This window comes from Dromiciops gliroides, chromosome 1 (genome assembly GCF_019393635.1).
Source record: "Dromiciops gliroides isolate mDroGli1 chromosome 1, mDroGli1.pri, whole genome shotgun sequence".
Taxonomy (NCBI): domain Eukaryota; kingdom Metazoa; phylum Chordata; class Mammalia; order Microbiotheria; family Microbiotheriidae; genus Dromiciops; species Dromiciops gliroides.
Window position 1 is genome coordinate 235,850,869 of NC_057861.1, and position 13,240 is coordinate 235,864,108.

General features: G+C 40.6%; 1 protein-coding gene across 1 annotated transcript in view; it reads left to right on the plus strand.

Annotated features, from left to right (window-relative positions):
• Positions 1 to 4,981: 4,981 nt before the first annotated feature.
• MIB1 (MIB E3 ubiquitin protein ligase 1) overlaps positions 4,982 to 13,240 on the plus strand; it is a 168,144-nt gene continuing 159,885 nt past the window's right edge. The window contains 1 exon segment of the mRNA XM_043979477.1: positions 4,982 to 5,270. Coding sequence (XP_043835412.1) covers positions 5,042 to 5,270 — 229 coding nt within the window. The 5' untranslated portion in view covers positions 4,982 to 5,041.

The following is a 13,240-nucleotide window of genomic DNA, read 5'->3' on the forward strand; positions in this document are numbered from 1 at the left end:
GTTAGTAATCAATAAGGAAATAGTCAAACATACTTTCAGATTACTGTAGACCCCTCCATAGTGAGAATAACAATGGTAACTAATCAAGTAGTTGGCTCGAGGGTGACCATCCCATGTAGGCTATTAGAAGTAGGCTATCTTCCGAATTGTGAGAGACTTATGTTTAGGATTTTTTAATATTTTGTAATCCTTTCTTTCCCATAAGTATTTTCTAATAGAACAATAAATGTAGTGACAGACAGTGCTGCTGTGGATCAATAATATTAACTTGCCTGTTTTACTGTTTTATATGTGATATATATTAATCGTATATATTTTTCCTTTTTGACTTGTTGACTAATGTTAATTTAGTATTATTAGTTTGCTAAATTTAAATTTCAGATGATCACTACTTTTTAAAGTGGAGACTATGTTTAATAAATATTGTTATGTTGTTTAAATGGAAACTTCTAGTTGTCTACTGATTTTAGGAGTGGACCCAGAGAATAAAAATAAGGACATTATAAGAATATTGCAATGAGAGTCAAAGGACTGGAAGATTGCAGGGTCTAACCTGCAATCCAGTATTTCTGCATGATTCAGTAGCTGAAATAAGTCACAGAATACTAGTAAGTGGACTTCTCAGCCCTGAATTTCAGAATATGGTGAGGGCTAGGGAGTCCCCAAGTTTGGGGTAGTTAAGTGGCACAGTAGATAGAGTGCCAGACCTGGATTCAGGAAAATTAAGTTCAATCTAGCCTCTGACACTTACTACCTGTATGAGTCTGGGTAAATCACTTTACCCTTGTTGCCTCAGTTTCCTCACCTGTAAAATGGGGATATTAAAGCACCCAGCTCCCATATTTGTCATGAGGATCAAATGAGACAATAATTGTAAAGTGCTCAGCACAATGCCTGGCACATAGTGGGTGCTATATAAATGTTTGCTATTATTATTATTTATTATTTACCTACTGGATCATGCAAAAATACTGGATGCAGTGAGTAGGAGATAGCAGGAGAGAATGATTTATACCCTCTTTCTGAGAAAAAGGATTATTTGGTGAGGAGAGTAGAGGCTATAAAAAGAAAAGGGGGACTGATGGAAAGGAGATTGAAAAGAATTTTAAAATTAGAAATCAACAATTCATCTGGATGAAGGGTCACAGCTAAGTCACCCAAAGCAGAAAGAGATAATTTATCCGTGTGTGAGGCAAGGGCTAAAACCCCAAAGTTAACCAGGAAAGTGCCCTGTGGGATCGACTAAGTGTAGGTATAGTCTTGTATAAGGATATCAGAAGTTCAACTTGGCAATCTTTTTGGGAAATAATCAGGGGGTATGCTGGAACCAGTTCAAACTATTTTGTGAGAACCCAATTGTTAAAATTTCAATTTAAGTATTTATATTTTGGAAATAAGACATGCTACAAATTAGGCTTTGATTTATTGTTTTGTTAATTGTCTAGGCTTAAGAAAATAATGGAGAAAAATTCAATAATGTAGATTAAACTTAAAAGTGTGTTTTGTGCACACATACATACACACACACCCACCCACCCACACACACACACACACACACATATATTTAGAGAGCTGGTTGTTAAATATTTACCAGCACTCCCCTTGAAATAAACCATGTCCATTTGGGAAAGCACCATGAGAAATGAAATGTGAATTATTCCTGCGACTAACTCATGGCAGACTTGGCATAAACTTAGAGAAGGGGAATATGTTCAGGGGAAAAATGTATGAGCTGGTACAGGGATGGAAAGCCTGATATCACATAGTAAGAATGCCTGCAAAGCTGAGATAGTCAATTTGCTGAGAGACCATGGGAAACACATGCTGTATTCAGTAATCCTTCAAGTCATGGGAAAGGGGAAAAGTCAACTAAGTTGGTGATTTGGGCAGATGCCAGGTTACAGAGATTGATTTGCAAAGAAGCAGTATCCCCCAAGGATGATGTTATGGTCAGCTTGTTCAAAGAAAAGTATGGCATACAGATAGGACTTGAGCAGCCTTTTTTGTTCTTGAAATATAGTGGATACTACCACATTTCTACCAGCTGATGGGTATAGCGTATAAGATGCACTGGTATGCAGTTGGAGAGAGGGATTTCGAATAGGGAGGTCCAATATGCACTCTAAAGGAGCCTTTCCTGTAGAGAAGCACAGATAGTCACACAGATAATACAGATTCAAGGACAAAAGTTTACTGAGAATCTGTTGAAATATGGAACTGCAAACAAAACAGTTCTATTTGTATAGAGAAAAGATCAAGAGAATAGAGAGTGCAACAGACTGATACAAAATAACCACCAGCATAACAGACGAAAAGAAGCACAATTATCTTCAGTTACAGCTGTGGCCTGGATGGATATAGGAATGATAAATGCACCCAGGAGGAATGCAGCGTGGTTGTGTGAGTAGCTGAATGTCAAAGACTAAGCACTGGAAAACGAAGATGGAGCCAGTGATGGAGGTTTTCCCAGACTGCAAAGAGTAAGCATAAGTTTATCATGTCAGGCCATAGCAGTCTGATACATTAATATATCACTAAAACAGAGAGACAGAAAAGCATAACTATTTTCTGCTTTAAATGAGGATTTTAAATGTTTTTTTTCTGATAAAAGTATTTTTCCAGTTACATGTAAAGATAGTTTCCAACATTTGTTTATGTAAGATTTCCAATTTCAAATTTTTCTCCTTCCCTCCCCTCCCTCCCCCTTCCCCTAGACAGCAGGTAATCAGATATAGGTTATATATACACACACATATATAATAAAATTAAACATATTTCTGCATTAGTCATGTTATAAGAAAAGAATCAGAGAAATAAGGAAAAACCTCAAAATAGAAAAACAACAGCACCAAAACCAAAAGAAAGAGTATTGTTCAATCAGCATCCATACTCCACAGTTCTTTTTTTTTTTTTTTCTGGATTTGGAGATCCCCTTCCATCATGAGTCCCCTGGAACTCTCTTGTACCATTGCATTGGTGAGAAGAATCTAGTCCATCACAGTTGATCAACACACAGTGTTGATGATAGTGTGTACAATGTTCTTCTGGTTCTGCTCATCTCACTCATCATCAGTTCATGCAAGTCCTTCCAGGTTTCTCTGAACTCCTCCTGCTCATTGTTTCTTTTTTTAACTTTCTTTTTTCGGCAATGAGGGTTAAGTGACTTGCCCAGGGTCACACAGCTAGTAAGTGTTAAGCGTATGAAGCCGGATTTGAACTCAGGTGCTCCTGACTCCAGGGCCGGTGCTTTATCCACTGCGCCACCTAGCTGCCCCCGCTCATTGTTTCTTACAGCGCAATAGAATTCCATTACATTCATATACCACAACTTGTTCAGCCATTCCCCAATTGATGGGCAGCCCCTCAATTTCCAATTCCTTGCCACCACAAAAAGAGCAGCTATAAATATTTTTGTACATGTGGGTCCTTTTCCCTTCACTTGACACTTACCAGCTGTGTGACCCTGGGCAGGTCCCTTATCCCTCATTGCCCTCCTTCCCCCCACACCCCTCAAAGGAACCTAAAAGGTAAAAATAAAGCACATTTGGTTTATTATGTCTTTTGTAAACTAGGGTTTGTAAAGTGCTTGAGCATATTACCTCATTTGATCCTCAAAAACCCCAGAAAATAGGGGCAGCTAGGTGGCGCAGTGGATAGAGCACCGGCCCTGGATTAAGGGGGACCTGAGTTCAAATCCGACCTCAGACCCTTGACACTTACTAGCTGTGTGACTTTGGGCAAATCACTTAACCCCAATTGCCTCACCAAAAAAAACCAAACCAAAAAAACAACCACCATGCCACAGATGAAAAAAAAAACCCTGTTACAAATAAAGGTTTTTGTATATATGGAATCCTGTTTTTAATTTCCTCGAGGTATTATCCAAAAGCATTGCCATATCTTCTAGAAGTTTCCTGTTTCAAGAAAATAAAATGTATTTTCCACAAGGGCTTTGCCAGACCATACGTCTGGCTACCGGTATTGAAAAATGGTCACTATCCCTTCACCTCGTGACAGTCTACCACAGAGCCCATTAAAAAATCAGGACACGTCTGCAGCCCCGCCCCCTTCCGCTCACAGCCAATAGGGCTCCACAGAGCCAGCCTGCTGTTCGGTGGTGCTTCTCAGGGCCCCAACCCTGGTGCTGCCTGAAACAAGCCCCTTGCAAAGCCTACGCCGGAACCCTGCGGTCCAGCGCGCATGTGTGATCATTCTCTGCTGAGAGTTTTTTTTTTTTAATTAATCGATTTAATTCCTCCTTTCTTCCTCGCACCTCCCACCCGTTTCTTTGAACCTTGCGGGAAGCTTCCCTCGTCCCCTCCCCCTTCCCTTGCCCCTCTGGAAAAGCAGCGGCTCCTGCGCTCGGTGCGTCAGTCCCCGGATGTGGAGCAGCCGTCGCTCCGCTGCAGCTCACGGCGGGGAGGCCGCGGCGGGGCGGAGCTCGGCGCCGAGCGCGCGGGGGCTGGGAGCGGGGACGCCTTGGTCGCAAGCGCTCTCTCGACGCTGGGAGGTACCACCGCCATCGTCGCCCGCGGGGGAGGAGCTGGAGGCGGCGGCGGCGGCGGCTGTTAGGAGCCGGCCCTGGCACGACGGGGCCTGGGAGAAGAGAGCCCAGCCGCAAAGTTTCCCCTCCGCCGCCCCCGTCTCCTCAGTGGACGAAGACTCCCCCTCGGTAGTCCGCCCCCCGCGCTCCCGGCCGGGGGATAGCGTCGTCTCCTGGCGGCTGTCGCTGTAGCCTGGCTCCGGAGCCCGGAGGAAGCGGGGGAGTCTCCGCCCACGCCCCCCTCCCCTCTCGCAGCCCCCCGCCGCCGAGCCGGGAGCCGGGCTCAGGCCCGAGCGGGGGCCGGGGCGGCGGTGGCAGCGGCCGCGGCGGCGGCTGGGGAGCGGGTGCGTTCGCCGAGGTGACCGCGCCACCGCCCCGCTGAGCAACCCCCGCCTCCCCCGGGCTTCGCTGCTGCAGCCGCCGCCGAGCGTCCGGCCTCGGCCCGGCTCCCTCACGGGCCCCCCGGCTGCAGCAGCGGAGCCCCCCGCCCGGGCCCCGATGAGTAACTCCCGGAACAACCGGGTGATGGTGGAAGGGGTCGGGGCTCGGGTGGTCCGGGGCCCGGACTGGAAGTGGGGGAAGCAGGACGGCGGCGAGGGCCATGTGGGCACCGTGCGCAGCTTCGAGAGCCCCGAAGAGGTGGTGGTGGTGTGGGACAACGGCACCGCCGCCAACTACCGATGCTCCGGGGCCTACGACCTCCGCATCCTGGACAGTGCCCCCACAGGTGAGCTCCGGAGCGGCCGCGGGGCCCGGGAGGATGGGGGGAGGGGACGGGAGTCGTGTGGGGGGCGGGCATCGCCCACCCCCACCCCCCGGGCTGCTTCCAGGCTCCGACCAGACAAAGCTGGCAGGACAGGTGGCCCGTGATTCTCCCGGCTTCCCCCCGGGAAGGGACTGGAGGATGAGCAGCAGGCAGTCTGATGCAAATAAGCTTTTGAAATTAATCAGTGATAACTCACTGATACGTGAGTGTGCGGAGGGGGGGTCCGTGGCTTTGCCATATGGCAGGCTAGTTTCCATTTGTCTTGCTGAAGAAGGGAGTAGGCTGAGACCTTGGATTTGTTGGGATAATAGAAGGTTTTTTCCGCTTCGTCTCTTGGAGTGGCTTCGTGGAATAGTTGTTGAAAGGTTGTAGAATTGATTCCACGCAGTGTTTGGTATCTCGAGATGCTGGGGGAGGTGGGAATAGAAAAAGTTGTGGAGTTTTGGTAGGACTTTTTTCTTTCTTTGCTTATTTTTAAATCCCTCCCTCTTCTCCCAGGTAGCCCTTTGCATAGTCTTTTCGGTTAGTGTACCTGTCAGTCATAATATTGTTGTCAGAATTAGTGAGGTTATTAAAAAAAATTCTGAACGTCGCAGGTTTATCTTTCCTATGAGACTATAGTAGGCTTAAAAGATTTTAGTAGTTAACATGATATTTATAAAGTGAGTTTACCTCTTAAACTAATAGTCGTTTTCTTTATCGTCTGATATAGCCTTTCCACACTGTTCTCTAGTATTAAAAAAGATCAAATTTTACACTTCTTTATCAATGATTTGAATTTTTTTCATATTTTGAGGCCCCCCCACTATTTTTCAAATAATGAAATTATTCTGAATTGTAATGCTTAAGTTTCACTAAAAGTCGGTCAACAAGCATGTATTAAGGGCTTAACTATGTCCCAGGCACTAAACCCTGGGGGTACAAAGAAAGAAAATAGTCCCAGTTATTAAGGAACTCGAATTCTAATGGGGGAGACTATATGCAAACCTCTCTGTATAGACAGCATATTCCATATGCAGGTTAAATTGGAGGTAATCTCTGAGGGAAGGCATCAATGTTAAGGAGGACTGGGAAACGTTTCTTTTCTGCAGGTGGGATTTTATCTGAGACTTGAAGGAAGGCAGAGATATAGTTTGGAATAGTAAAGTGTGAGAGATTGTGATCGGTAAGGAATAGATATTATAAAATTATTTAGATAAACTACTTTTGAAGACATATAAAATGAAATTATATTTTGATGATAACTCAAATCTGTGTCCTTACCACAGGTCAGCCATTAGGAGGGACCACTGTGATGTAATTTTAATTGTAGGGAAATTAAGTATCAGCTTAATGCAATATCATTAAAAATATGTATTGATGTCTTTCTTTTTCTAAACTATAAAGATTATGTATAGCATATGTACATTTTGTAGTATGTACTTATATTGGTTATTATAATTATAATTATAATAATCTGCCTGAAAACAAAAGTTTTCAGGAAGAACCTTACCTGATTTTGGGGGATTACAGTTTATTTGATTTACAGACTAATTTTGCGCATAATTCAGTATTATTTTCTTCAACTGACCCCATTCACCCCATCCATTAATTTTATTAAATATCACTGTTGTTTAGGGATTTTTTTTTAAACACAGAAATTAGACTCCTAGTTTTGTATGAAAATGTGAGAACTTTGGTAAGTCACAGCTGTATTTATACACAAATATTTTCTAAATATTTACTATTGGGTGTCTATTTAATTTGATTAAACAAAGTAACTAAGTGCCTACTGAATGCCAGGAACTGTCCAAGGTGTTGGTAATACTCCCTTCCCCCACTCTAGGAATAAATGTTCTACTGGTGTAAACAACACATAACCACTTAAGTAAAATACCTGATAATTTGAGGATGTGAGACAGAATGCTGATCTTGAGGAACAGCAAGTAAAAGTAATCATAATGGAGAGTGCTGAAAGGGAGTAATATGAAATGAATCTGAAAAATAAACCAGCATCAGAGACTGTTGACATTTTATTGCAAGTCATGAGGTTTACAGAACACTCAACTTACTGTTGTCTTGCCCTCAAAGAGTTTGTCATTCTATTTGACATAAATTTAAATGATATTATCTTAGAGATAAGATGATAATTATTCAGTAAAATTTTGTTGGGTGCCTACTCTGTGGTGTGAAAGATAAAGATAAACAATCTCTGTTGCTCTAGGATCTTAGGATTTAGGGGAGATAAACTTTATATATAAATGAGAATGTGTATCAGAGGATTACAAGTATGTGTTATGAGATTTCAGAGGATGTTAAGACTTCTTCCTGGGGGCAAAACCACAAAAAAGAATTTAAAATATTTTGCAATATTTTATGACAGTCATCCTTTGATCACTTTAAGGCTTTTGCTATAATTTCATTTATGTGATTATACCCTCTACCATTACAGATCACAGTCTTTATATGCCTTCCCTTATCCTGTGAGACAGTCATATTCATATTAATGTAATAACATGAGGGGAAAGACAAAAAGGATTCAATATAGGTAGGTACTAGAAAAACCTGATGTTGTTAGCATTTAGTGTAATTGATTACCCACTCTTCTAATAATCACTTTTCATTAGTGGTGGATCTTTTAAGGAATCACTATCAACTAGGAATGGGAGGCAAAAAATCTACTAGATGTAAAACTAAGATTGTTTGTGACTCATTAATTTTTCTCTTGTTCACACAAGCTGTAGACTTTGAACTGTGTTTTTTAAAGCTCTATGAGTTTTATATATGTTATAAGATTTTTTCAGTTGTGTCTGTCTCTGTGACCCCTTTTGGGGTTTTCTTGGCAGGTGTGGGAGGTGGTACTTCAGAATTGTTTTAATTTGCATTTCTCTATTATTGATTTATATCTCTTTTAATGTGTCTTGATAACTTGGACTTTTCATCTGAAAACTTTCTATTAATATCCTTTGATCCTTTTTCAAGTAGGGAATGGCTATTATAAATTTTAGTCAGTTATAGGTTAAAAATAACTTTATCAGAAAAACTTGCTATGAAGATTTTTTTTTAACTCCACAATTTCCCACTTCTTCCAACTTTAGCTGTATTGATTTTGTTTGTATAAAGCCTTTTTAATAGTACGTAGTCAAAATTGTTCACTTGTCTTCTTTGAACCTTTCTATCTTTTGCTGGGTCATGAATTCTTCCTCATCCTCATAGATCCTTTTCCTCATACATCCAACAGGCAGTTTCTTCATTGTGTTTTAGGGTGACTTGCGACCTGGATCAGGGGGCTAGCTCTCCCAAAGAATTGGAGGCTCATCACGAATCTTGTAAAATAAGAGATTTATTAGGAGAGGACTATATGGCCAAGGAACAGGTCATCTTGGCATAAGAGAAGACTGGTCTTTTGTATTTTTACCAGACAAAAGGGAGGGAAGGGCATTACAAAGAACTGGGAGGGAATTATAAAGCAGGAAGAAACACAAAATAAACTGGGTCCAGATAACTAAGGGGGGAGGGCTTTGATATTGGGGTATCAGTAGAGTAAGCAGCATCAATCCAGATCTTGCATATCATCTTGCAGACCTCAGCATTCCTCATCAGCATACTGGGGCCATGCCCTACCACACCTCATTCTTGAGATGGGAGGGGGTTGTTTTCCCCTTGGTATAGGGGGTTTGAATCTTTTGGATTTCTTGGGGTCCCACTACAATTGCTTCTTTCATTTGTTTCTAATGTCACTCTTTTGTTTATATCATGTATCATTTGGCACTTAGATTGTTATATATGTTGTGAGATGTTGGTCTATACCAAATTTCTGCTACACTGCTTTCTAGTTTTCTCAGCAGTTTTTGTCAGATAGTTCTTGTCCTAATAACTGGCATCTTTGGGTATATCAAACACTAAGTTATAATGCTAATTTGCCTCTACAGTGTATACCTAATCTGTAACACTGATCAATCTTTTTCTTACCCAGTCAGTACCAGTTGTTTTTTTGTTTTTGTTTTTGTTTTTGCAGGGCAATGAGGGTTAAGTGACTTACTCAGGGTCACACAGCTAGTCAACTGTCTGAGGCCGGATTTGAACTCAGGTCCTCCTGAATCCAGGGCCAGTGCTTTATCCACTGTGCCACCTAGCTGCCCAGTACCAATTGTTTTAATGATTATGGCTTTGTAGTATAGTTTGTGACCTACTATTGCCACATCTCCCCTTCCCCTTTATCCCCACTTAATTTCTTTGATATTCTTCATCTTTGCTTCCTTTAAAGATTATTTTCTAGCCCTCTAAAGTAATCTTTTGGTAGTTTGATTAGTATGGCACTTAATAAGCAAATTAATTTAGGTTGGATTGTCATTTTTATTTGTTAGGCTTACCTTTAAGCAGTTGATATTTTTTCAGTTATTTAGGTCTGCTTTTATTTGTGTTAAGAGTGTTCTATTGTGTTCACATAGTTCCTGTGTATGTCTTGACATTTACACTTAAAAGTATTTGATTTTGTTTGTAATTATTTTTTTTAAAGTTTTCCAGTTACATATAAGGATAGTTTTCAACATTTGTTTTTGTTTTTGCAGGGCAATGAGGGTTAAGTGACTTGCCCAGGGTCACACAGCTAGTACGTGTCAAGTGTCTGAGGCCGGATTTGAACTCAGGTACTCCTGAATCCAGGGCCGGTGCTTTACCACTGCGCCATCTAGCTGCCCCTCAACATTTGTTTTTATAGGATTTTTAGTTCCAAATTTTTTTTTTCTCCACCCTCCCTTCCTTCCCTCCTCCCCAAGATGGAAAGCAGTCTGATATAGGTTGTATATGTACAATCACAGTAAACATTTCTACATTAGTCATCTTGTGAAAGAAGAATCAGAGTACAAGGGAAAAACCTCAGAAAAGAAGGGAAAAAACCAGTCCAGTTCAATCTGCATTCATAATTCACAGTTCTTTTTTTCTGGATATTGAGTTCTTAGAAACTGTTTTGGATCGTTTCACTGTTGAGAAGAGTCAAATCTATCACCATTTTTCCTCACACAATGTTGCTGTTACTGTGTACAATGTTCTCCTGGTTCTATTCCTCTCACTCACCATCAGTTCAGTTCCAGGTTTCTCTGAAATCCTGCTGCTCGTCATTTCTTATAGCATAATAATATTCTATTACACATTCATATACCACAACTTGTTTAGCCATTCACCTATTGATGGGCATTCCCTTGATTTCCAATTCTTTAACACCACAAAGAGAGCTGCTATAAATATTTTTGTACATGTGGTCCTTTTCTCTTTTCTATGGTCTCTTTGGGATACAGAACTAGCAGTGGTACCACTGAGTCAAAGGGTATGAACAGTCCCATAGTCCTTTGGGCATAGTTCCAAATTATCTCCAGAATGGTTTGGATCAGTTCACAGCTCCACCAACAATGCATTAATGTTCCAATTTCGCCACAGCTTCTCCAACATTTATTATTTTCCTTTTTTGTCATATTAGCCAACCTGATAGGTGTCAGGTGGTACCTCAGAGTTGTTTTAATTTGCATTTAGAGCATTTTTTCATATGGCAATTAGATAACTTTGACTTCATCAGAAAATTGCCTGTTCATATCCTTTGACCATTTCTCAATTGGGGAATGACTTGGATTCTTATAAATTTGATTTAGTTCCCTATATATTTTAGAAATGAGGCCTTTATCAGAATGTAAAAATTGTTTCCCACTTCTCTGCCTCCTTTCTAATTTTGGCTGCATTGCTTCTGTTTGTACAAAAACTTTTAAATTTAATATAATCAAAGTCTTCCATCTTGCATTTCATAATATTCTCTATCTCTTGTTTGGACATAAATTGTTTTCCTCTCCATAGATCTGAGAGGTAAACTATTCCTTCCTCTCCTAATTTATCTATGGTATCACCCTTTATGTCTAAATCTTGAACCCATTTTGACCTTATTTTTGTATAAGGTGTAAGATGTTTGGTTTATGCCTAGTTTCTGCCATACTATCTTCCAGTTTTCCTAGCAGTTTTTGTCAAATACTGAGTTTCTATCCTGGAAGCTGGAGTCTTTGGGTTTATCAAACAGTAGATTACTGTTTATGATTATTTTAAATCGAATTTATTTTTTCTGCTGGATTTTGTTGGTAATATACAGAAATGCTGATGATTTTGTGTGTGTTTATTTTATATCCTATAACTTTACTAAAGTTAATGTTTCAGTTAGTTTTTTAGTTGACTAGGGTTCTCTAAGTAAACTCATAGCTGCAAAAAGTGATCATTTTGTTTCCTCTTTGCCTGTGTTTTTTTTTTCCCAATTTATTTTTCTTCTCTTATTGCTATAGCTAGCATTTCTAGCTATATTGAATGGTAATGGTGATAATGGCCACCCGTGTTTGCTGCCATCTTATTAGAAAGGCCTCTATCATCCCATTACAGATAATGCTAGCTCTACGTTTTAGCTGGATACTACTTATCATTTTAAGGAAAACTATTCCTAAGCTTTCTATTATTTATTTATTTATTTTTAGTGAGGCAATTGGGGTTAAGTGACTTGCCCAGGGTTACACAGCTAGTAAGTGTTAAGTGTCTGAGGCCAGATTTGAACCCAGGTATTCCTGACTCCAAGGCCAGTGCTCTATCCACTGCGCCACCTAGCTGCCCCTGCTTTCTATTATTTTTAACGGGAATGGGCGTTGTATCTTTTCAAAAGTGTTTTCTGTTCCTATTGATAGAACTACATGATTTTTTTTGTTATTAATATGGTCCACTATGTTTTTTTTCCTAATATTGAACCAGCCCTGCATTCCTGGTATAAAACAAGTGTGTTTTTTAAAATTCATAGCTACTATGGTGTTTTCTTTTTTTTTTTTTTAGTGAGGCAATTGGGGTGAAGTGACTTGCCCAGGGTCACACAGCTAGTAAGTGTTAAGTGTCTGAGGCCAGATTTGAACTCAGGTACTCCTGACTCCAGGGCCGGTGCTCTATCACTGCGCCACCTAGCCACCCCGCTACTATGGTGTTTTATAATTAATTGCTATTGCACCAGTTTTGGCAGTAAGCATTTATTATTAATTAATATTTTATATATATGTATATATGTATATATGTATATATATACACACCACTACAGAATTGATCACATGGCACTTAACATGAGCAGAAGAAAAGCCCCAGATCCATGCTCTCTCTTAGAGACAGGAGATAGCATACGGTCTCTCTTTTAAAAGAAAAACAAACATTTTTTGGGGGGGAGGGCAATGAGTGTTAAGTGACTTGCTCAGGGTCACACAGCTGGTAAGTGTCAAGTGTCTAAAGTTGGATTTGAACTCAGGTCCTCCTGAATACAGGGCTGGTGCTTTATTCACTGTGCTACCTAGCTTCCCCCAGCATATGGTTTCAAGGAGAGTTCAGAACACCTTCGAAACCTACACTGTCCTAAGAAGAAGAGCACACACCAAGAGAGCATGGCCCTGGAGTGGCCAAGGGTTTTATGCTCTTTTGATAAAGGTGGGTCATTTATGCATTGATCAAAGCTAATTGGTAAACATCATTTAATTCCATTGGTTGACATGGAATGCATTAAAATGGTCTGCATTAAAATGAATTCTACAGATAACATCTAGGGGAAGAATGTAAAAGACCTACCTCAAGTTCCTTACAGCTAAGTCCATTATCTTTGTCTGGTCCTTCTGAGCTAGAAAAGGGTTTGTCTCCATTTCTTTTGTTCTCTTGGGTTTCTCCCAAACAAGATTTGCTGAAGTTCTTCAAGAACTGGACTTTCTTGAGGTGTGGGGGGCAGGGAGCAAGAAAGGGCTTATCCCTGAGTTCCCCCAAGAAATCCATTATTAATAATTATTTTCTCACACAAGCCTGGTTATATAGTATATAATCTTTGTGATATGTTGTAGTCTCCTTGGTAATATTTTATTTAAAATTTTTGTATCCGTATTCATTAGGGATATTGGCTTATAGTTTTC